Raw genomic sequence first — 26,061 nt, forward strand, 5'->3', positions numbered from 1 at the left:
TACCAAACCTATTTTTTTCTATGACTAGGCTCATTTCTCAGATACTATAAGCAAAAGGTCATTAATATATCTATACTGTAAATTCATTAATTAATGCAATGTTTTTATTATTGCAAAAAATGCGACAGGGTTATAATTGCAATAATTTAAACTTGGATTTTGATTTTTTTTTACATGAATTAAACATGATTTTTCTCAATATCTTAAAAATTAAAATTGCATTTAAGTCAAAAATGACAAAATCCCATTAATAAATGCACAAATAATTTCTGAATTTACAGTATATATGGTGCTTGGAATAGTGATTGAAAGTTTTAGAAGTCTGGCAGCGTTCATCTGAATGTGACCTCATTTTTAGGGTGCATCAGTCAACATTTAGTTGGTGGTTAGTTATGTATCCCAGATATGAGTACTATAAGCAATAGGCCAACTATATTAGGTATATGGAATAATGGTAATGTGTACATTTCTGTTTGACAGGGTATATATGACCTTGATGTCACTTTCTAGTGTTCAAGTTTGGTGGCTAGGTCCATTTCTCAGATACTATTTGCAAAAGGTCAACTCCATATGGTGTATTGACAAATTGTATTGGTGAACAAATTGGTCTGGCAAATTTTATTTCTTATGAAAAACTTACAGCATATATTACTGTGCTTATTCAGTAGGCTTCAGGTATCACAATAGAAATCACCAAAACAGTTCACCAAATTGCATTTGAATAATTCTTTGAGTGAAGCAATTTGTTAAAATATTTTACCAGTTGATCAGTTTGTTGTAGCATTCAAACTGAAATTTTGTAAACTGTTTGAGCCATTGCTATTGTGATTCACCAAAGCCTATCTGGTAAACTGTATGTGCCATTGCTATTGTGATTCACCAAAGCCTATCTGGTAAACTGTTTGAACCATTGCTATTGTGATTCACCAAAGCCTATCGGGTAAACTGTTTGAGCCATTGCTATTGTGATTCACCAAAGCCTATCTGGTAAACTGTTTGAGCCATTGCTATTGTGATTCACCAAAGCCTATCAGGTAAACTGTTTGAGCCATTGCTATCGTGATTCACCAAAGCCTATCTGGTAAACTGTTTGAGCCATTGCTATTGTGATTCACCAAAGCCTATCAGGTAAACTGTTTGAGCCATTGCTATTGTGATTCACCAAAGCCTATCAGGTAAACTGTTTGAGCCATTGCTATTGTGATTCACCAAAGCCTATCTGGTAAACTGTTTGAGCCATTGCTATTGTGATTCACCAAAGCCTATCGGGTAAACTGTTTGAGCCATTGCTATTGTGATTCACCAAAGCCTATCTGGTAAACTGTTTGAGCCATTGCTATTGTGATTCACCAAAGCCTAACTGTTTGAGCCATTGCTATTGTGATTCACCAAAGCCTATCTGGTAAACTGTTTGAGCCATTGCTATTGTGATTCACCAAAGCCTATCTGGTAAACTGTTTGAGCCATTGCTATAGTGATTCACCAAAGCCTATCAGGTAAACTGTTTGAGCCATTGCTATTGTGATTCACCAAAGCCTATCTGGTAAACTGTTTGAGCCATTGCTATTGTGATTCACCAAAGCCTAACTGTTTGAGCCATTGCTATTGTGATTCACCAAAGCCTATCTGGTAAACTGTTTGAGCCATTGCTATTGTGATTCACCAAAGCCTATCAGGTAAACTGTTTGAGCCATTGCTATTGTGATTCACCAGTCTATCGGGTAAGCACAGCAAATCATGGTTAGTATGATATGCAGTACATTTAGCATGTAAACTTTTGTTTAACGTTTTTTCCCTTGATCTCCTTTGTAGTTGTAAATCCGACATTCATTTATTTGTAGCCAATATGGTCCTCCATACTTTTTCATATCCTGTCATTACTGATGGCAAATTTATGAAAATAAAACAATAAGGATAAGTTCTTGATTTTTATTCATAATTATCACCTTAAATATTACAGATACAGTAGTATTCCTTTTAGAAGAAATTACTGGTGTTGATAAATTAAGTTTCAACATAAAACAGTCACACATTGTAAATAAATTTGTATAAGTTGGCATTTTTTCTGACAATGAGGCTATATGAATGCATGACCGGACTTAAATTTCACTGTTGGTAGTATTTTGGCATAAATCATATTTCTTATTTCCCACTATTCATAAAACTGCTTTTGTGTACTGATGTTTTTCATTATACAGTGTATTTTCTAAATTTACATTCAATGTAAAGCAAACTGATGTCTGGTCCCAGAAAAATGCCATGTATCTTGAAAGTAAGAAAGGGACATTACATTAACGAATTTCACAACACTTAACATGAAACTAAAGACCTGAAATATGTAAATAGCACTTTGTTTTATGCACTTAAATTGCTTGCGGATTCTAAATAAAAATTTAGTCAATTAAGTCTGGAAAATAAACAATTATTGTTCAAAGCGTTTAGCTACAAAATAAATGAAGAGGTTATGAAAAATGCCCATTGATTACTATTATCAAAATATGTCATTTATTCAATTATTGTTCAATATTTTGTCACCTTAAGGCTTCCTATAGCAGTCCTGAAATGTCCTCTTAAATTGGTGGATAACATATAAACACCAATTTGAAATTTCTGAATGATTATAACAAAGTTCAATCAACTGTCTGTCCAATAATTATCTGACATAGACAGAAACAGATTATATACAGTGTAGAAAAAGTAATTATAATTTATTTTGCATTACAAAATCAAGCACATATACATTTATAGTCAGTGTTATAGGACTTATATTTGTTTAACATATAGGGCAAGTAGTTTAATAACATAACTTAAACATTGTCAAAGGACAGTGGTTCTAAAGTTCTTTTAAACTGGACTATTGTTTTTAGTATAGATAAGACCACTTTGCAGTTTTCAGGACTGTATAATAATGTAAAGGACATTACTCAATGAATTTACATTAACAACATGTACATTATTTGCCACTAGAAGCAATATGAGTGAATACCAAACTCACAGGGGGGAGAATAATGAGACCTAGGCATCATTTGAATATACTTGTATATACTTATATAGCTCCTGGAGAAAGATACACATGCACTGATGCATATCAATAAAAGCTTTTGTTATAAGGGTTTTCATTAATCACAATAGGGATGGCCCCCAAAAAAAAGCTTTCCAAATACAAACGTAGCATCTTCAGAAACACAGCCCATTTTTTTCAAGAGTGGTAACCCTCAGGGCACAGTGTTTGTTGAGATGGTACAATCAGTTAAACATTTTACATAATGTGAATCCAAGGAATTATCAAACTATAGCATATATATTTTTTTCTATACATTAAACATCATCAAATGTGTTCAAAAGATTACTGACATTAATTAATAAAATAGTAATTATTACAAATACAAATAACTATATGCATGGTAGAGACAATTTATATTCTATATCTGTCATAATAATATTAAAAATCAAATATATACATTCAAATTTTGAAATTGTATATAGAACTATCTATAGAGAATTGACCAGGAAGAAATTTGCACAAAATGAACACTGTCGACTATTCATTAACAAACATGAAACCATGCAATCGCTTTAAAAAACTTGGGATTCATTTCAAATCATGCCAAAATTTTGAAAACGTCCTTTAAATCTAATAACTTTCCTAACAGTAAAAGTTTAAATATGAAGAATAAAAATTTGCCTTCAGTTTCCAGTTCTATAAATAGTATGGACTTTGAGGTGAACATCAAGTGTCTTTTCTTTAAAAATAGATAATATTTTTTCTTTTGGTAATACACCTCATTATTTTCAAACTGGTTGTGTGCAATGATAGATCAACAAAGCCTCATATGTGCTAAGATACATATGAAATGAATATAATAGTTAAGATATAAAAATTTATCGCTATTTTGTGCAATTTTTCTTTTGATCTTTTTTTGTGATAATATCTCATATCATGCTAATCGCTTGAGATGGAAAATTATCACTAGAAACTAAGGAGGCATGTGGCATTGCTAATGAAATTAAAACGTTGTCATAGGTAAAATAGCGAAAAACAGATTATCACTGGACAAATGGTCATATCAACTCGATTGCTTTTATTGCTTTCGCTGTACCGGCTCAAGAGAGAAAATCAATTTCGTTGAGATGATCAACGATAATCTATAATTATAGGATGATTCAGATTTAGCATTACTCCATATCAGCATTTAACAATAGATTACCAATTCAGACTAATCACTTTCGTTCTACTGTCTTGATTCAAGAATTCATAAAAACTTTTAAGAGATATACAGGGGCAATCTGTTATATTTAACATTGTCAAATTTTGGGGGAGGGGCGCTACATATGATGATGAAATATTACAATGAAGACATAGGATTGCAATATAAAATCAATTAAACCCAGACATTAAAATTATGTTTCTATACTTATGAAGCTTTAATCATCAAAATGAAAACTCAAATGATTGCATTACCTCACAAAATTTGACATTTTAAAGCAGAACTATTTTTTCCCACAGACCTGTTACCAAATTAAACTGTAGGAATAGACGATTTGGTCATACTACATATAAAACGTTAAATATCACATGAATCAAATATTTTAACAATTGCTGTCACAGAAAAATGTTTTAGTTATCTTCCAATGACCGGGGTGCGTTTGACCCTGTTGAAATAAAGTTTTATATATCACATTCTATGCTTGTTTGTGTGTTCTTCAAGCTGTACACATAATTCAATGAGTTATTTTTCAGAAATAAAAATTATCCTAATAGATATTAACATCCACAACCCTCTTTGGGTTTACCACTGTCATTTGTTATTTTTATTTGATCGGGAAATTCGTTATAAAGTTCTACTTCTGTTTCTTGCGCTAATGCATTCTTGGCTACAGTCTGGAAAGCTTGTTCTACGTTGATGGCTTCTTTTGCACTGGTTTCAAAGTATGGTATATCTCCTTTACTCTGACACCAACCCTGTGCTCTTTTTGCTGTAACCTAAATAGAAAATGCCAGTATTAGAATATATATAATTTTCATTTACTATTACGTTGATTTTTCAAATATCAGGCGTTGGATTTCTCAATGGAATTATTACAATTTTTTTCATGTTGAAGCCTTTTATTGCTGACTATGCTGTATGGGATTTGCTCATTGTTGAAAGCTGTACAGTGACCTATAGTTGCTTCCACCAACCCAATTTTTATGCTGGTGGATAGTTGTCTCATTGGCAACATGTGACATCTCTTTACTTTTATCATAATTGTTGAATGGTATCAATGGCAATTTGAGAAAATATATGGACAAATAAACGAACAGTCCTCATTTTGCTAAAGTGATTTCAGAAAGTTTGAATGACTAAAAGTTATTTTCTTATACAGCTATACATGAATTGCATATTTGTTCAAAAGAAGAGTAGTTGTAAGAAAACTATTAACAGACAAAATTCACATGAATTACATATTTGTTCAAAAGAAGAGTAATTGTAAGAAAACTATTAACAGACAAAATTCACAAGTTAACTTCCCTCTTTAGAAAATACTTTGCATAAACAAACAATGTTTTAAGGTAACACATATTTTATATTTAACAATGTAAATAAACTACTCTGTTATAGTACTTATAGTGACATTTAAAAATGGTGAATTAAATTCAAGCTATAGTAATATCACACATAAAATCTATTTTTAAGCGATATGTGGTTTAACTAAATTTTACTTTGCTTCCTGCAGAAAAAACATTAACAAGACTGATCCATTATCATTTTCCAAAGTAATAAAAACAATTACTGTTTTGATTGTTGTGTATCCTATTAATTATTTTTATAACATCTTCAAAAAGATACCATCAATGGTAACAGAGAATTTCCAAATTCAGTAAACATGATAAACTAACAGTCAAGACAGTTATTTTCAATCAATTCATGTAAGATGTATTTTAGAAAATGTCTTGACAATTTTATGCAAACAGTTGTTTGATTAGCATGATTAGCATGATTAGATGATGGCATTTAGAGAACAAAATTGAATTTTAAGTTGACAGTTGTTCAGATAGCTGGTCAAATGTCTTATTGTCACCATTGAAATATTGTAACCTCACTAGACGTTATGCATTTAAGAATTCATTTTGAGACATATAACAACTTGGCTACAATTAGAAAGACGTAAACATATCTTCCATTCCACTTTTTAATTCTCATCTATATTCCCTATTCATTATACTTACAGCTCTATTTTCTAAATCAATTTTATTTCCTATAACCACAAATGGGAAATTTTCTGGGTCTCTCGGACTAGCTTGTATCAAAAATTCATCACGCCAACTGTCCAACTGTTTAAATGTATTTGGCACAGTAACATCAAACACTAATACACAGCAATCAGCTCCTCTGTAAAAAGCTACACCCAAACTCTGAAATCTTTCTTGCCCAGCTGTGTCCCATATCTGGAATACAAACAATTGGAAATAATCTTAAATATTTAACATGTTAAACCGTAAAAAGTCTATCATTGTCAATGAAACCAAACTTTTCCAAGTTTATTGAGGTTGGTTTAACCTTTACTTTGGTTGGTGTTTCCTACATGTAGTCTTTATAGACAGATAAAAGTACTAGTACTTCAAGCATAGTAAGTCTGAATTGCAATGTCAAAAGTTTACTGTTAGGGCTAATATACAAACCTGCATTGTAACTAATCTGTCATCTACCATAACTTCTTTTGTAAGAAAATCTGCCCCGATTGTGGCTTTGTACTGGTTACTGAACTTTTTATTTACATACTGGTTCATCAACGATGTTTTTCCAACACTGAAAGATAAAATAATAAAGTATTACACACATTACACAGATGCTGTGTTTTTTTCCTTAAAGCAGGATATACATCTATGACTGAACCAATGGACATTACATAGTAAGCAGCTAGTGTACTAAAGCATTTCAGTGGTCTTTGTACTGATGCAAATTATGTTTGGTGGATATTTGTTAAACTTCATGTTGCAAATTAAATGCATATCTAGGCATGAACTTAATAATGTATTTATGAATTTTAAACCTGCTTTATACTAGAGAGACATGCTAAGCAGTATTTTTGACATGCTAGTTCACCAGTAAACATGTACAGTCTGTAGGAAATCATGTCAACCTTCCCATGACCAATCATTTTAACTCTCAACTTAACAATCTTTCCTCTTACTCCTCAAATGCCCTCAATGCAGTGTGATAAGTGAAGGAGAAGAAGCAAATATCAATTTTAAGTGTTGATTCAACCACAAAATCACTGAAGCAGTTACTGTAGACTAGTCATGGTTGTTAAGATTTGAAAATTTTACATGATCTGATCTATTCTCAACCAGTTTTACAAAAAAACTTGACTGTATTACTTTGAGACATCACATACAGAAGTTAAATTTTATATGCCTTAATGGCTTATAATATCAACCTTATCCCTACTATTTCAGTAACAATATATATAATGTGTTGACCCTACTATACCAAGTATAATCAGACCTGAAACTAGAAAAGCCACCTTCAAAATCCATGCAACAAGTTACAACTATCAAACTGACTACGTTTTAGATAAAAACAAGAGTGCACACGCTGAAATGTCTCGCCTTCTATACTAATCATTGATATTATGTTGATAGTCCTAAGTATAAAGCTAAGCTTTATTACAACTGTCACATAAACTTAACATTAACCAAGATAACAAAACAAAGACCAATGAACCTTGAAAAAGAGGTTCAGGTCAGATGAACCATGCCAGGCAGACAGGTACAGCTAACAATGCTTCTATACAACATATATAGTTGACACATTACTTATAGTTTAAGAAAAATAGACCAAAACACAAAAACTTAACACTGTGCAATGAACCATGAAAATGAGGTCACGGTTAAATAAAACCTGCTCGACTGACATAAAGATCATAAAATATTTCCATACACCAAATATAGTTGACCTATGGCATATAGTATTAGATAAAAAGACCAAAACTCAAAAACTTAACTTTGACCACTGAACCATGAAAATGAGGTCAAGGTCACATGACATCTGCCCGCTAGACATGTACACTTAACAATCATTCCATACAACAAATATAGTAGACCTATTGCATATGGTATGAGAAAAACAGACCAAAACACAAAAATTTAACTATAACCACTGAACCATGAAAATGAGGTCAAGGTCAGATGACACCTGCCAGTTGGACATGTACACCTTACAGTCCTTCCATACACCGAATATACTAGCCCTATTGCTTATAGTATCTGAGATATGGACTTGACCACCAAAACTTAACCTTGTTCACTGATCCATGAAATGAGGTCGAGGTCAAGTGAAAACTGTCTGACAAACACGAGGACCTTGCAAGGTACGCACATATCAAATATAGTTATCCTATTACTTATAATAAGAGAGAATTCAACATTACAAAAAATTTGAACTTTTTTTTCAAGTGGTCACTGAACCATGAAAATGAGGTCAAGGACATTGGACATGTGACTGACGGAAACTTCGTAACATGAAGCATCTATATACAAAGTATGAAGCATCCAGCTCTTCCACCTTCTAAAATATAAAGCTTTTAAGAAGTGAGCTAACGCCGCCGCCGTAGCCGCCGCCGCCGGATCACTATCCCTATGTCGAGCTTTCTGCAACAAAAGTTGCAGGCTCAACAAAAAAAACCACCAAAATCAATTTGTATTCCTATAATTATTGTCTCAACTGTTCTTCTTTGAATTCAAATTTAACAGACCAGATTGTTATTTAGTTTAAACTTATTTATTTATAGTGGATTGGGAAACAAGTTTTGCAACTTATATAAATCCCTTTCCACTGATTGTTATTTAGGGGGAGAGGTTTAAAAAAAAAATTAAAACAAGATACATTAACCACAGATCTCTACACACAAGCTTGGAGTGGATATATAATATGACATGTGATAGCCACTTTAAATAACAACATCAGAGGTGCAGTTACATTTATCAGTTCACATACCAAATTTACATGTATTATGACCTTTATCTATTTACAGTGCAGACCTGATAACACATTTATGAACACGTTATATTCTTCTACATCTTTATACACATTTACTAAGCCAACTTATGTATACATGTATATCTAATTTACACCATGATATTTTGCTTTCTGCAAAATAATTGCTTTCAAACATTTAGTAATTCAATCATTCGACCTTATTTTAAGATAAAGTACAGGACACATAATTACATTTAATGATACTTATGTCACATGTATGTTCAAAGTTAATTATCAATTTATTAATACATGAAATACAAGGATGTTCAAAAGCAGTTCCCACATTCAATATCTTAATATAAACTTTTCATCTGCCTACTTATAGTTTTTAGTGGGAGAGTTAGCAGAATAAAGTTAAGGGTTCTCACTAAGGTTTTTTGAAGGCAATTGCAAGTCCACTGTGACCCTTCATTTTTTGCTATCGAGAGTCCATCAGTTAGAAGACCCAATTCAATTGATATTTGATATAATTTCAGTCCCCATGACAAAATACAGCAAGGAAATTACACGAAATATAGATGATTTTTTTTTTTACTTTTGTTATAAAATGATGATATGTACATTTACATGATACATGTCCTCAGTTGATACAAACTCTTATTATATTGAGGCATCTTGGGACTCACAAATTTGAAAACTTTGAGTCCAGACTGATTTTGATGAGTTCAGGACTCGTGATTTACCTTTTTATGAGAACCCTGAAATTTTGATCATAAACATTTATCTGGACATCTTAAGTTTTGTATGTGTGGACGTTAAGTTGCTAATATAATTCGGGATTTAAAAAATCCACTAGCACTAATACAGCCATCTGTAAATAAAAGCTGAATTCAACCCAGATGTAGAGGTTAAATGGACATCTTTATATTTATAGACTCTGAAATGACAACCACAGAAAAATAGTTACTCTTAATTAATATTTTGACATAATTAAATTTTTTTATGGTGTTAGCTTTGACTATAAACATACCAGGGGTATGTACATTTGTACAGTAAAGTACTTGAAGCATGTAAGGTATAAAAAATACATTACATTATAAAATTAAACGGTAAACCAAGCAAATCACATGTCAAACAGGTACAATGATATAGGTGTAGCTAAGTAATTATTGTTTGATGGATATCTTGTAACACCTACACTTCTATTAAGTGAGTGGTGACAAAGTCTTTACTCATTATAAATTATCTGTCATTTTATTTTTAACAAAATAGGAAAATAATTTTAAGAACTGATCACAAAATGAATGTAGGTGTTCAATGAAAAGAGATTTAGTAACATTGTTGTACTGTACATATATACAAAACTGGCAAATGACACATTAATTTGGTTATTAACTGAAAATATGACATTTTATATAGACACACTTGAAATTATGTCCATGTGAATGATGTGTATTCATATATAGGACACCATGCTCTGATTGCAGTGCACCATCATATTTCTAAGTTCATTGACCTGTAAATTAATTCTAGATGTGATGTAACCACAACTTCAAGGCAAGCTATCTTTATTAAACCAAAACAGGACTGATGAACAGACAGATGATTAGATTGATACTCGGGTTGAAAAAACATTATACATGTACCTCTCTTTCGTAGGTGGGACATAAAATGAACGTTTCCATTTAACTGAACATTCATCATAAATTTTAATTTATCAAGTTTGCATTATAAAGATACCACAATGAACTATGTGGACTTTTAATAAGTAAATGTTATCTACATCATCTTCATGTATAAAATGTGGTATGATGAGTAACACAATGTTATCTCATATATTTTTTTTGTGATAGTGAAAGGTCCATGCTTTAGATGATCTGACATGCAACACTAATTTCACTTTATAGATATGACATCACGATGATGATTGTCAATGACTGTCATTCATTCATGTAGCTTTTAAGGAGGTACATAACACAACAGGGAGATAACTCTGTAAAAATCAGCTGAATGTTTTAATTACGTTCTATTGTTCAGGAAATATTAAGCTTCTCAATGATTAAAATTAGTGTTAGTCAAACTGCTATTTGGCCAACAAAATTTTTTCGAAAGAGTGTGTGGTTCAAGTTTATTTAAATCTTTATATTTTTGTCATAAGGCTAAAGTAAATATTTTGTCAAAATTAAGCGAGCCAAATTAATTTTAGTGAAGGTGTTTGGTACTACCTTAAGCTACAAAAGCAGACAAGAAACTGTATGAAGTTTATGATTACAAATTTTCCATTATTTTTGCCAGTTGACTCTTAAATTAATATGCTCAACTACTTAGAACATCATGGAAATAAAACGTAATATTCAATTATTCATGCAATAGTAAGTACCGACAAAAGGAATTTCAAAATCATAACAATAACATCAGAGGGATTTAAGCAAACATCAACCAATAGACACATTCAAATGATGTATGACAGGGGTAAAAAAGGTACAATTCAATTAAGTTCAGATATCAATAAAAATCAGATTATAGTTGCTTACATCTTATTTTAAACAGATTAATACTGTTTTGCTTTGAATACACCTACAAATGTAGTAATGATCATGATTGTGGGGCATTTAGTATTTAAAAACAAATTTTGATAATAAATATTTTAGAACCTATATACCATTGCAATTTGTATACCAGTAATTCAATTAGGCCAGAAAATAAACTGTAGGTCAGAACTACCTTTTATTGATCAGGGATGCTTTCCCTTTTAAGTTAACTGATATTATTGTAGTGTATTTAAGTTGCTAATATCGTGAAAATGTGATTATTACATGTATGTATGATCATGTATGCCATGGTAGTATTTACATGATTATTAACACATTAACCCATACATGTATCAAAATATAAGTAAGTTACAGTATTGTATATACATGTAGGTATTCAATCAAGCAGTAAGCATATGATTACAGCTAACTTAAAACTAGAGGCTCTAAAGAGCCTGTGTCGCTCACCTTGGTCTATGTGCATATTAAACAAAGGACACAAATGGATTCATGCAAAATTGTATTTTGGTGATGGTGATGTGTTTGAAGTTCTTACTTTACTGAACGATTTTGCTTCTTACAATTATATCTATAATGAACTTTGCCCATTAGTAACAGAGAACTATATTTGGTAAAAATTTACATATATTTACCAAATTAATGAAAATTGTTAAAAATTGACTATAAAGGGCAATAACTCCTTAAGGGGTCAATTGACCATTTAGGTCATGTTGACTTATTTGTAGATCTTACTTTGCTGAACATTATTGCTGTTTACAGTTTATCGCTATCTATAATAGTATTCAAGATAACCAAAAACGGCAAAATTTCTTTAAAAATTACCAATTGGAGGGCAGCAACCCAACAACCAGTTGTCCAATTCATCTGAAAAATTCAGGGCAGATAGATATTGACTTGATTAACAATTTAACTTCTTGTCAGATTTGCTCTAGATGCTTTGAATTCATAGTTATAAGCCAAAAACTGCATTTTACCCCTATGTTCTATTTTTAGCCGTGGCGGCCATCTTGGTTGAATGGCCAGGTCATCGGACACATTTTTCAAACTAGATACCCCAAAGATGATTGTGGCCTAGTAGTTTCAGTGGAGATTTTGTAAAAGATTACTTAGATTTACGAAAAATAGTTAAAGATTGACTATAAAGGGCAATAACTCCTAAAGGGGTCAACTGACCATTTTGGTCATGTAGACTTATTTGTAGATCTTACTTTGCTGAACATTATTGCTGTTTACAATTTATCTCTATCTATAATAATATTCAAGATAATAACCAAAAACAGCAAAATTTCCTCAAAATTACCAATTCAGGGGCAGCAACCCAACAACCGATTGACCGATTCATCTGAAAATTTCAGGGCAGATAGATCTTGACCTGATAAACATTTTTATCCCATGTCAGATTTCCTCAAAATGCTTTGGTTTTTGAGTTATAAGCCAAAAACTGCATTTTACCCCTATGTTCTATTTTTAGCGGTGGCAGCCATCTTGGTTGGTTGACCAGGTCACGCCACACATTTTTTAAACTAGATACCCCAAAGATGATTGTGGCCAAGTTTGGATTAATTTGGCACAGTAGTTTCAGAGAAGAAGATTTTTGTAAAAGATTACTTTAATTAACGAAAAATGGTTAAAAATTGACTATAAAGGGCAATAACTCCTAAATGGGTCAACTGACCATTTTGGTCATGTTGACTTATTTGTAGATCTTACTTTGCTGAACATTATTGCTGTTTACAGTTTATCTCTATCTATAATAATATTCAAGATAATAACCAAAAACAGCAAAATTTCCTCAAAATTACCAATTCAGGGGCAGCAACCCAACAACCGATTGACCGATTCATCTGAAAATTTCAGGGCAGATAGATCTTGACCTGATAAACATTTTTACCCCTGTCAGATTTGCTCTAAATGCTTTGGTTTTTGAGTTATAAGCCAAAAACTGCATTTTACCCCTATGTTCTATTTTTAGCCATGGCGGCCATCTTGGTTGGTTGACCGGGTCACGCCACACATTTTTTAAACTAGATACCCCAATGATGATTGTGGCCAAGTTTGGTTTGATTTGGCCCAGTAGTTTCAGAGGAGAAGATTTTTGTAAAAGTTAACGACGACAGACGACGGACGCCAAGTGATGAGAAAAGCTCACTTGGCCCTTCGGGCCAGGTGAGCTAAAAATAATCCAATATATGTTGTACATGTATCATTTATGTGTACTTTGATTCAAAACAAACATCATTAATAAATGACAACGGAAATGTATCAATTGTTGTAACCACAACCACATCCTCTTTTCCTCCAATGTGACATCACAGAATACGAGTAGTAACGGAATTTGTACAGACATGTATATGTACATGAGCAACTGGGTAGGCAACACATGTGGAGCAGAATCTGACTGCTAACCCTTCTGGACTCATAAGAACACCCTCAACTTTTGGTAGGGGTTCATGCGTTTGAGTGTTTGAATTGATAACAGAAAACAAGAATGTGTCCATAGTACACGGATGTTCTACCCCCACCATCATTTTTGATGTTCAGTAGACCGTGAAGTTTGGGTAAAATATCTAATGTGGCATAGAAATTAGAAAGATAATGTCATAGGGAACATGTGTACAGTTCTACATTAGGATCTTACAATATACTATTACTAAAGTTTTTTTTATATGAAAAAAATCATTTCGGGGATTTGCCAAGACAAGGTTCAGATGCTACTTCTTGAACATGAAGTTTCATAACATTTGCTCTTGATACAGTTTTTTTTAATCCTTAACAATTGGAACCTTAACTTCTGTCAAACTATTGACAGTTTTGTAAAATTCCATCAAATTTTGACAAAGTTACAGATCATGATCATGACCCCTAAAAGAAACATGAACCTCATACTGAACAAAAATGTTGACACCATCAAGGAATAGACTGGAATACAGGATTGACCACTGTTTTGCTGTCAAGAAAACTCCTCATCAAAGTTGTGATGGCATAAATAAATACAGTATTACTATTACTGTTCATTTACATATTTCTTAAAGTGACTTCTCAACTTACCCACTGTCCCCTAATATAATAACTTTAAGCAAAACTTTTTTTCTTGATGCCATCTGAAAAAATAATAATCCATTAATAAAATTTTGACATGTTTTGTTTTCAAATTACTATAAAAGATATTATTTATTTTTTTAACTTGCATTACTACAAATTAATATTGAAATCTTTTTTTTTCATCTATCTCTATTTTATTTATTTGCATATATGTATACATAGATTCCAAGAAAAATGAAGGAAATTGCAACTTTCAGGCATAATTCAAGCATTTTAACAGAAAAGCTGGTTATCATAGCATATTCTCAATACCGTTGACAGTTTGACACAATAACATAAAGAGACAGCAGCAACCACTGACCACATTCCTGACCTAGTCCTGACATGTACATGACATGTTTACTTTCAGATCATTAGTTTAAGAAATACAACAATGTAATGATGTACAAAATGTGTGGTACATGACGATGTACATCTAAATCAATGTCTTTATAGCCTACTCACATTAGAAACTAGAGGCTCATGACAACCTGAATTTGCCTACCTTGCAAAAAAATGTTATATAAATAATACTTGATATCAATTTTATAGTTAACAACAATCACTTTTCCATTGTGACGTCAGATATTTTGTTTTATGCCGTCCAAAATTTACGGGAATCTGTGTATGTCTATTCATATTACATGTACATAAACGCTGTACTTGTGGATTCATCTAATTTCATGGATTTAGGAAAATCGGTATTTTCACAGATACATTTTGTACATGTATTTGAAATCCTGTTTTTGCCAATACTTGGCTACAAGCATGAAGAAAAAATGAACTTCAAAAACTTTCAATATCGTGTTCCATCTTTACCAATGAAATCCATGATAATTGGTATCCCACAAATAATGTTAATTCCATAGTAAGTTGGTTTTACATGATTATGACTGGTAATAAAACTAATACTCATTGTCTAATACAGTGATGTCCCTGGTGTCCGTGCGGCCAGTGATACTGCGCATTAGCTGATTTCATCATATAAACAAAGTAACACAAATAAAATCGTTCTTGTTATTGTTTTAGCCTTCTGAAGGGATAAAAAACAACAAAACTGATAAGTTCAAAAGTTAGATAATAATTGCAATCCTGTGATTTACAATATTTGGCCAATTTTCGGAAATTCGGGTCCGTTCAAATTTAACCGATTTTTAAATTTTATTTTCACCGGAAGTCACGTTTCTTTGGTAATTGTGGGAAATCTCTTTGAAACAAAATAAATATTTGCCCACTTGAAATGGAATCACATCTTATTTTATCATTTCTTTTGGATATTTCTGGAAATATTTTACATCAATATGCACAAAAATTTGTAATAAAGTAAAAATTTCTAACCAGCGATGAAAATTTCACATCAAAACAGTGGCAGATCCAGGGGGGGGGGGTTCCGGGGGTGCGCACCCCCCCTTTAATTTTGCCGATCAATGCATTTGTATCGGGACATATGTTTTGCACCCCCCCTTTGCCCTGGGTTCCCTGGGTTAGCACCCCCCGTTTCGAAAATTCCTGCATCCGCCGCTGCAAAATTAGGTCTCAAACTCCAGACGTAAAAAATGGCTTCAGCGTTATGACGTGGTAGGAAGGCGTCCAAGAAAAAAAATTAAAATAGCCTTGCCAGACGTCATAATATTTGGACTATACAACATGTACATGACAGTTGGCATATCAGCAGTCGGATCAATTTGATCTACATTAGTGTTTTGAACTTATTAAAAAAATTATTGTTTTCAAATTTTATACCAATTTCAATTTGTTTTAGATGAATGAGTGAATCGGCCTAAAGTAAAGGACAACGAACTGTTGGTGCTTACTGTACAATGTACTGTGAAGTAATAACATCAGCAATGAGAATGATGAGACATATGAAAATTACAGAAAGGCGCAAACATTGGAAAGAGGTCTATGGATGATTCTGAATGATTCAAACGTTAAAGTAGCCATTGTCATGATTGTAGAGCAGCGCCATGATTTCAGACTGAAGTAAAACTGTAAAAATGTATTCAAGTTACTCAGCTACACATATCATACTATTGAAGACATATCATACAATTTCGAGACTGAGCATTTTTCCCCGTGTGGCACAATTTTTTTTCTCATGTCACTCTTTCATTGAAAAAAGAAGAAAACAGACTTGACAATAAATTATCTGGGCTCTAAATGAATCAGCTGATCAACATCAAATTTATTGAGGTCATGTTTCTAGGTATTTTTTTGTGATTTTTTATTTGTGTTATTTACGAAAGTAAAGTCTCCTTCTTTTGCAAGAATGATAGACATCTTAGCAGTTTTATGTATAATCAGACGTTATACAGTTTGTTGATTAGTTTATTTCAATATTTGTCCTGTTGATCAACATTTTAATAAAATAAAAACTAGGTGTCATTGAACAGTCGTTTCTGGTGTTCTTGTGCAATTTTATGACTGACAATAGCGATCAAACTGAAATATGAGTTCAGATCTTACTTCTAAATTAAATTACCTTGTTTTTGTTTGTGAATAAATAGGTTACTTCAGCTGTAAGATCTGTTAATAATCAAAACTCCTACAAAATGGCGCAGTCGCGTGACCCATATTACGTCAAAATTTATTTACTTCCGGAATAATTTTTCGGAAGGTCTCTTACAATATCGACCCAAAGTTGTTGACATGTCAGGTCCAGGGCAACGTGATTTTGAATCATCATCATTAGGCACTATTGAACAGTAAGCACGTGTGCACAAAAGCAAATGCGTTTACTGTAAACATTATGATTTATAAAGTTTTCTGACAGTATGTAATTTTATTGATTATAAGGCACAAAATAGTGATGACTGTAAAGACTATATATTTTTTTTATATATAAAGTTGTCAGACAATGAATGAATGATGGAAATCAACTGATCAAAGGGAGACTGAACCAGTTATTTTCATTGAAGATTATTAACTCCTATCGTTGTAAACTAGTACTATATCATCTCGTACCATTGAAGTTCTACTCGGGTAACATTGCTAACTCCTTTTGTTGTAAATATGGCACGTACACAACACTAGAAGGTCCCTAAGTTGTTGTATTGTAATGTAAAGACTTTCTGACCTTACACTTGTATACTTGGGCATTCTATAGATTACTAAAAAATTATAACAGGTAAGGTTTTCTTCCTTCACATATTCTCAACATGTCAAAATTTTGGTGCCGTGACCAGGATGTCAAGAATATATGAATAAAGGAAGAAAAGTTGCATGTACAGTTTATTTATTTAGAAAGACACTTCTTGACAAGGTGAAACAATAGATGACTATTTAACAGCATTGAGAGAATATCAAAAAGCATATGGATATATCAAAGAACAAATTAAAGTTGGTGGTGTTGTTCTCCTTAACTATGAGTCCACAAGAATTAATTAGAAATTGTTTTTATAACTGAATTTATTTGAGGAAACAATGGATTTGTGAGTACAGCAAAAACGAAATTTAAGTATACTGAAACAACAAGGCTGCATGATAGTGAAACTTTATCCGCAAGAAATTACATGTAGTATGGTAAACGATGATAGATGTGAACAAAGTACTGTACAAGACATCTGTCCAACTTCACTGACGTCAATTATTTACTAAATTAGAGATAAAGGTTCTGAAACGGTTAATTTGCCAGTCATGACCAAATCTAAAATCGATTTGTCCTAAACATTAAATTGGGATTTAGGACAAATTTTTTTTTTTCAGATTTTTTTTTCTGTCATTTCGTTGAGATCTGGTTTCTTAATCACCATTTTGTACTTGTTTTTGTGCTATCTCTTTTCTGTAAAAAAAAAAAACTGCCACTCCAGTATAGTATGAATATCCTGAGGACCTTCCTAAATACAAAATGTAGCTATATTTAATGTCCTTCGAAAATTATTCGATTAATGATCGCTTATTTCTTTTTACCAGTACATTATTAATTCTTATACATATGTCTAAACTGACATCCTCATATTTCTTTTTCAGCTGGGATTCCACATATGAAAAAGAACTAGAAGCTTTTAAAGATATAGGTGATGTTGGAGAGATCTGGTAAATTATTAAATGAAAAACTAGGTTAAGAAAAGTAAAACGTTTCTGCTTTTTCTTGGAAAGGGATTATGTTGTGGCATATTTATAAACATATCTTCTATATTCTTTAATATGCATACATGTTCAGTAGTTTGTTGATGTGGTTCTTACATGTAAGTGTATCTCGTTTCTCGTTTTTTATATATAGTTAAGACCGTTGTTTTTCACGTTTGAATGGTTTTACACTAGTTGTTTTGGGGCCCTTTATAGCTTGCTGTTCGGCATGAGCCAAGGCTCCGTGTTGAAGAATGTACTAAGACTTTGACCTTATAATGATTAACTTTTACAAATTGTGACTGCAGAGATGTCTCATCAGCACTCATACCACATCTTCATATTTCTATATATGATCAAATTATGAATAGTAATAAATCAAATGTTGGATATAGACATGATAGATACTTGAACTTGCAAAGATCAATGTAAGTGAACACAAACATTTAGTATTAATAAATAATAAGAAGATGTGGTTAAATTGCCAATGAGACAACTCTCAACCAAAGACCAAATAATGTAGTAGTCAACAAATATAGGCCTCTGTACAGCCTTCAACAATGAGCAAAACAAACCTCATAGAAAGCTATAATTGGCTTCAATAGCAATAATGATATGTAAAACAATGGAAAAGAGTTAACTAATAGCCTTAGGTGAAAAAAAACATTTGTTTCTTGTTGGTTAAAAAAACAACAATTTTTGTTTATTTATGTCAACTTTATTTTATAACTTTTATTGAGGCTTATATGGAAACTTCATATAATAGCTAAGAAAAAACTATCAATATGATATTGATTGTTTTTTCTTGGCTAAAATGGTTAATAACAAAATTTTTATTCATTGTTATTTTGATAGCTGTCTGTTTGTTTCCATATAAGTTAGCGCATAAGTTTTTGTTCTTCGTTTATTGAGAGATACAAGTGAATGAGATATGATAAGCTGGCCCTGAAATTTCCAAAACTGTAATATTAATCCAATTCCTTAATATTACATGGTTCAATCGATAAATGAAAAATAAAATGATACTGACCTAGTTTAGAATAGAAATTGAAGATGTGATTTCACTATGACATTATAAACATCTTCAAAATTGACATATTGTGAAATGACTATTTTGCACACATTTTGTTGGTAAAACTAGTTATGAGCAAAATGAGGAGAAACTCTTTTTATCGTATCTTTTTCAAGAAAAAGTCTTCATGTTACTTTTGTTTTTGTTTCTGCTGCTTGAATAAATGATGCATACCACAATATTTTAAGTTTTCACATAAAATGCTTTTGATCGGAGGAGAAGAAGTAAGAATAAAGATGCCAAAAATGAAAAACTGCTTATAGAAAGAAAAAGTTCTAATACCTGTTCAATAATTTTAGGTTTGGAGAGGATAGTCAGGAAAGAATACTGGACTGGATAGAAGATAATGAGGAAATAAAATCAGATGATTCCATAATAGATTTAGGCTGTGGCAATGGAATGCTCCTTGTAGAATTGGTAGTTTGCTTATTGTTGTGTCCATGAACGTTGTTTTACATTCTTCTTTACTGATGACTAACATGAGTAAATATATGTAGTGTACTTATAACTTTCTTTAAAGTCAGAAAAAAGTTTTAAAAAAAGGGAAAATTCAAATCAGAAAGTCCCTTAAGTATCAATTGGCAAAATCAAAAGCTCAAACACATTAATCAAATGGAAAATAACTGCCATATTTCTGATTGGTAAAGGCATTTCATTATGTAGAAATTGGTGAATTAAACCTGGTCTTAAAGCAAGCTGAACCTCTCAACCATATCTCTTTAAATGTAATTCATATCTCTAATCACTTTTAAATACATTTTTTGGTTTTATTAGTACAATAGTATTGGCTCTGCCAAACATGACATCACCACTCATTCTTATAAATATTGAAGGTTTATGTTTTTTCAAAGTTACATATAAAGCATTTCCTGAATTTATTAAGATGACAAATTTATGAAAAGTATATATGGTAACAGTAACATTTCTAAATGAAGAGGGCACAAATACCAACTTATATATTCATACTTGTTATAATATATCATTGTAACCCAAAAGCAATAACGCACTGGAAGAGTTGGGATATTCAAAGTTATAATTTTTGCTTTATTGTTAGGATCTTAAAAGATTATTTATTTTTAATACTGATTGACCATGTAATCATTCAGGGGCGGATCCAGCCATTCTAAAAAGGGGGGGTTCACAACCCAGAGTAAAGGGGGGTTCCAGCTATATGCTCCCATTCAAATGCATTGATCGGCCAAAAAAAAGGGGGGGTTCCAACCCCTGGAACCCCCCCTCTGGATCCGCGCCTGTCATTTGTGCCAAGTGCAAAATGGTTAGCTTAACATGTCTCTTGGGATATCCCTAAAAATGTGATAGGGTAATTTTGGAACATCCTATCTGTATGAACAAAGAGTGTTAAATGTACAGCAATCAGACAGTGATCCAAAAAAACATATTTAAACATTACGATCAGTTGATTTTCAGCTATCCATAAAACCTGCTCAGCCACTGATATTAGTATTAAGATATGAAATAAGTATCATCTACATGAACAGAAAAAAAAACTAATCATTACAATTTTGAAATATTCCATGGAAATCATAGTACATGTAGATATAAAATGAAAAACTATATTAATAATATTAACAGATATATATATATGTTTTTTATACTTTAGAGCCAGAGAGGTTACAGTAATTTGACAGGAGTTGACTATTCTGAAGGTGGAATAGAATTAGCCAAGTCTATAGCTGTAGGCAGTAATGTTGAAAATATAAAATACGAAGTAAGGATGTTTCACTTTTTATTTTTTTAAATATGATATCAACCTGATTAATTTAAAAGATTGGTCAAAGTAGTTAACCAATACAAACAGTTGTGATGTCAGCATTTAGTTTTAAGCTTTTTGTTATTTAGACATAATTGTTTGCTCTGCAAAAAAGTTATAGAAATTTCAGCTTTCTTGTAGTTTTCATACGACCCCAAAAATTGCGGTTGTATATTGGTATCACATCGTAGTCGGTGTCGTCGTCTTAAGACGTATGGTTTCTGGATAATTTCATTAGTATACCGGTAAGTATATAGAAATCAATAAAATTTTAACACAATGTTTATAACCACAAAAGGAAGCTTGGTATTGATTTTGGAGGTTATGGTCCCTAAGGTTTAGGAATTAGGGGCCAAAAGGGGCCCAAAACCATCATTTATCTAGTGTCAGGACAATTTTAGTAATTAGAAATCAATCAAATTTTAACACAATGTTTATAACCACAAAAGGAAGCTTGGGTTGATTTTGGGGGTTATCTAAGGTTTAGAAATTAGGGGCCCAAAACAAGCATTTATCTAGTGTCAGGACAATAAGTTGTGTATAAGTTTTTCAATTGTTCTGAAATTGTACCCATTGTTTAATACCATAAGTAATAGGTTGGGATATATTTTAAGGGTTATGGGGCAAACAGTCTAGGAAAAAAGGACAAAAAAGAGGCCAAAAACAAGCATTTTTGTAGTTTCAAGACAATAAATTGGAGTTATCTTTCTTTGTCCAGAATGGTTGTTGAATCACCTAAAACCAATACTTTATGAAATCTTCTTTTAAAATTGGAGTTATCTTTCTCTGTCAATATTAATAGTAATTGAATCAACTTAAGTCAATGCTATATACAAAATACAATGCAATATTCACTTTACTACCAACTGATAAATTAAAGCAATCTTTACTATCAGTGATTACAAGCACTTTGATTACCATTCTAGGGTAATGCCCCTTTACAAGTGAAAAAATTGAAGATTTTTTTTTTTTGTTTCTGTTCTCTTAACTTAAGTTTGTCTTAACTAAATTTAATGAAATGGGTATGTAATGCTTATAACCTCTAAACTCAGTTTAAGTTCAATTTTTGGCAGCTTCATTTTTACAGTTGTTAAGTTATGTCCCTTTATAACGTTATATGCAAGCAGGGACATGTCTGTGTTCCTTTGGACACATTCCCCATATATTTTTTTAGAAGTTACTATTAATTAATATTAATTTTAACCATGACTGTAAGACATTTTATATTTTAATACTTTATGATGTATTTAAATGAGTAGTTATTGTTGCAAACTTCATAAGTACTTGAATTGAGATCATTTTTGAAATTAGGGAAAGGGGGAGGTGGAAAAAAAAATTGGGGGGGGGGGGTCAATTTTTCTCATTTCAGATTTCAGAAATTAAAAAGAAAATTTCTTTAAATGTTTTTTTTTGAGAGGATTAATATTCAACAGCATAGTTAATTGCTCAAAAGCAAAAAAAAAAATTTTTTAAGTTCATTAGACTACATTCATTCTGTGTCAGAAACCTATGCTGTGTCAACTATTTAATCCCAATCCAAATTCAGAGCTGTTTCCAGCTTGAATGTTGTGTCCATACTTGCCCCAACCATTCAGGGTTCGACCTATGCAGTCGTATAAAGCTGCGCTCTGCGGAGCATCTGGTTCATAAAAGCAGTCAATTTATAATTAACTCCTGAATCTTTAATAGTTATATGTACAATCTGCTTTTAAGAAAATTAATTGTTATGTTCCATTATTGTTTCAATGTTAACACAATCCATTGATTTATCCCCTTATAGCAATTGATTGGTTAAGTTTAACATATATTGCTGAGATATATTTTCAGCCTTTCACATTATAGTTATACTTTTTAATTTAATGTATTTGCTTTCCATTGTTTTGTCAGTTGTCTCCCCTGTCACAATAATCTTGCATTGCAATCCCAATTCGAGCTTTTGTCACAATCTATTGGCTATTCTTAATTCAACTCATGTTTAAATCTTTGCTGTATCATCTGTCTCAGCCTTTTGCATTATACTTTTTAATTTAATACTTTTATTATTTTTTTTAAACACATTATTAATTCATTTTCTTAACAGGTTATCTCCCTTGACACAATCTGCAATTTGTCTGTTATTTTAAAAAGTTTGTATTCTCTTCTATTATCATCTTCATTGATAAATCTTTTGAATCAATCAAAAATATTCTGTTTAAGTCGAATAAGATCACTTAACTTTGTTCATTAGAACGAAAAAAAATCAGGAATTAATGGATTTTTTGTCTATTTTATTTAAATCTTGGCTGACTAAGTGCTGTTATTTTGCAATCCAAGATTACAGTAGACTCTCATAAAACATAACATGTTGATTTTTATTTTTCAGGTGGCAGATTTGATTTGTGATGATGCAAACAAGAAATACACCTGTCTTGGTCATACATATAAAGTATGTGTAGATAAAGGTACTTATGATGCAATCAGTTTGATGCCTTCAGATGAAATACCAGCACGACAATCCTACCTCCAAACACTGAAGAGGTTAATGTCTGATGATAGCGTCTTTATCATTACTTCTTGTAACTGGACACAAGATCAGCTTGTAGAATTCTTTGGATCAGGTATGAAGATATTTTTGTATCACTTGACGGAGTCAAAAGGCGAGACATAGGTTTGCTGTTTCTGGCGGCGACGTTGGTGTCAACAATGTACACATCTCATTGTCATGGAGACTTTTTCGGCCCTGCCCTCTCAGTCATGGTCAATTGACCTTGAAACTTTTGCTTATCATACATGTATTAGTTTGTTATTAGGTCAGTTTATGGGGAACCACTAGTGGTAGATCAATGATATTTGGTATGCAGTTGTATAAGCTCTGGCATATCTCATTTCCATGGAGATTATTTGGCTCTGCCCTCTTAGTCATGGTCTATTGACTTGAAAATTTTGCTTAGTTAACATGTTAATTGTTCTTCAGTTGTATCAGCATTAGCACATTTCATTTCCATGGAGAATATTTGACTTCATCCCTTCAGTCATGGTCTATTGACTTTGAAAATTTTGCTTAGTTTATATGTAATATTTTGTGTTTAGATTAGTTTAAGATGAAACATTTTAAATCAATGGTATTTGGTATTCAAATTTATTAGCATTTGTAAGTATTGTGTCCATGGAGATTATATAGCTCCACCCCCTATGCATGGTTCATTGACTTTGAACATTTTACAAGTTAATGTTTGTGTTTAGGTTTGTTTATAAGGAATGACTTATGATAAGTCAATGATATTTGGTATGCAGTTGTATTAGCATTGGCACATCTCATTTAAATAGAGATTGCTTAGCCAAGTACTTCAGTCATGATTCTTCGACTTTGAATATTTGTCTTACTTATGTAACATGTTAAGTATTGCTATTTTAATGTCAACATTTGCATAATCAAAATTACAAAAAAGCGAGACATATCTCTGTGATAACAGTTTATTTTATATTTTGTATACTAAAAAGTTGTAAAATGTAAAAAGTGAAATATAAAAAATTCTGAACTATAGGAAAATTAAAAACGGAAGTCCTCTATGTAAATGATAGTTGACTCACAAGATACCACATCTCTTTTTATTTAGAAAGATGCTTTTTACAGAAGTTATATTATATGTCTTTAAAATGACTTAATTTTTGGTTGCCATTGAATGTGACATTCCTCTATGGCGAATCAACATATTCAGTAAGAAGATCAATCTACATTTGTAAAGTTTGTAATTGGTGGTTTCAATGTTGTACATTTTCAATAATTTGTTGCCTGTATTAATTAATACAATTTTACTTTTTAGATTTAAAGCTGCATGATGAGATCAAGACTCCAAGTTTTCAGTTTGGTGGAAAAACTGGAAATACAGTGACATCATTGATATTTAAATTAAAATCATGATATATGTGCAATTAATATCTCAGTCCTTTTTTACATAGTGTTTCAATTAAACTTGGTGCCAGATGATCTAGGACATCTTCTTATCAAAACAATGCTTTTACTTTTAAGGGCTTAGCATTGAGATGTTTCAAAAGCCTCTTACTACTAATTATGTTTCCTTCTTTGATCAATTGTTGCTGTAAAGTAACTTTCAGAAACTTGCATGGTTATTTATTCAGAGCTGTTTGAACATACTTACATTTCTACACATTATACCTGTCTCTAGAAGTGGGGACTATGTTACCTCAAAAACTATGTAGCAGAATGGCATCATATTTAGTCAGCAGCTTGACTGTGACAAGTTGTAGTGTGTGAGCACTTTTAGATTAATCAGATACCGACTTCCCCTTTGACAATACTGCACATGGGACTTTTCTCGATAACCATACCAACTCAACAGTGATTTCCAGTAGTTGAAATGTTTAAAACACCTTCATCTGGCTTGCTTTTGTCTTTGATTGATAAGTGTGGGTATGCTCAGCACAACATGGCTTGCATTTTTTTAGTTTATTAAATTTTTAGAACCCATGGCATCATTGTTAACATAGCCTCAATATCCCCAACCAGATTCCATTGACTGTAGACTATCTTGTACTGGTAATTTTTGGTAGCAA

At 31.8% G+C, this 26,061-nt stretch overlaps 2 protein-coding genes across 2 annotated transcripts; one reads left to right on the plus strand and one right to left on the minus strand.

Annotated features, from left to right (window-relative positions):
• Positions 1–1,915: 1,915 nt before the first annotated feature.
• LOC139512441 (ras-related protein rab7) lies at positions 1,916–17,342 on the minus strand. Its single transcript, XM_071300055.1, has 5 exons — positions 17,079–17,342; positions 14,564–14,616; positions 6,665–6,791; positions 6,212–6,430; positions 1,916–4,984 (listed from the first exon to the last, which is right to left on the minus strand). The coding sequence occupies exons 2-5, from the start codon at positions 14,614–14,616 to the stop codon at positions 4,766–4,768; spliced, it is 618 nt and encodes a 205-aa protein (XP_071156156.1). The 5' UTR covers positions 17,079–17,342; the 3' UTR covers positions 1,916–4,765.
• Positions 17,184–25,441, plus strand: LOC139512451 (EEF1A lysine methyltransferase 2-like). The gene is made up of 6 exons (XM_071300063.1): positions 17,184–17,301; positions 18,566–18,631; positions 20,036–20,153; positions 21,358–21,465; positions 23,870–24,104; positions 25,311–25,441. Exons 1-6 carry the CDS (start codon positions 17,246–17,248, stop codon positions 25,406–25,408), a joined length of 681 nt encoding a protein of 226 aa, XP_071156164.1. The 5' UTR covers positions 17,184–17,245; the 3' UTR covers positions 25,409–25,441.
• The last annotated feature ends 620 nt before the right edge of the window (positions 25,442–26,061 follow it).

This window comes from Mytilus edulis, chromosome 1, assembly GCF_963676685.1.
Source record: "Mytilus edulis chromosome 1, xbMytEdul2.2, whole genome shotgun sequence".
Classification (NCBI taxonomy): domain Eukaryota; kingdom Metazoa; phylum Mollusca; class Bivalvia; order Mytilida; family Mytilidae; genus Mytilus; species Mytilus edulis.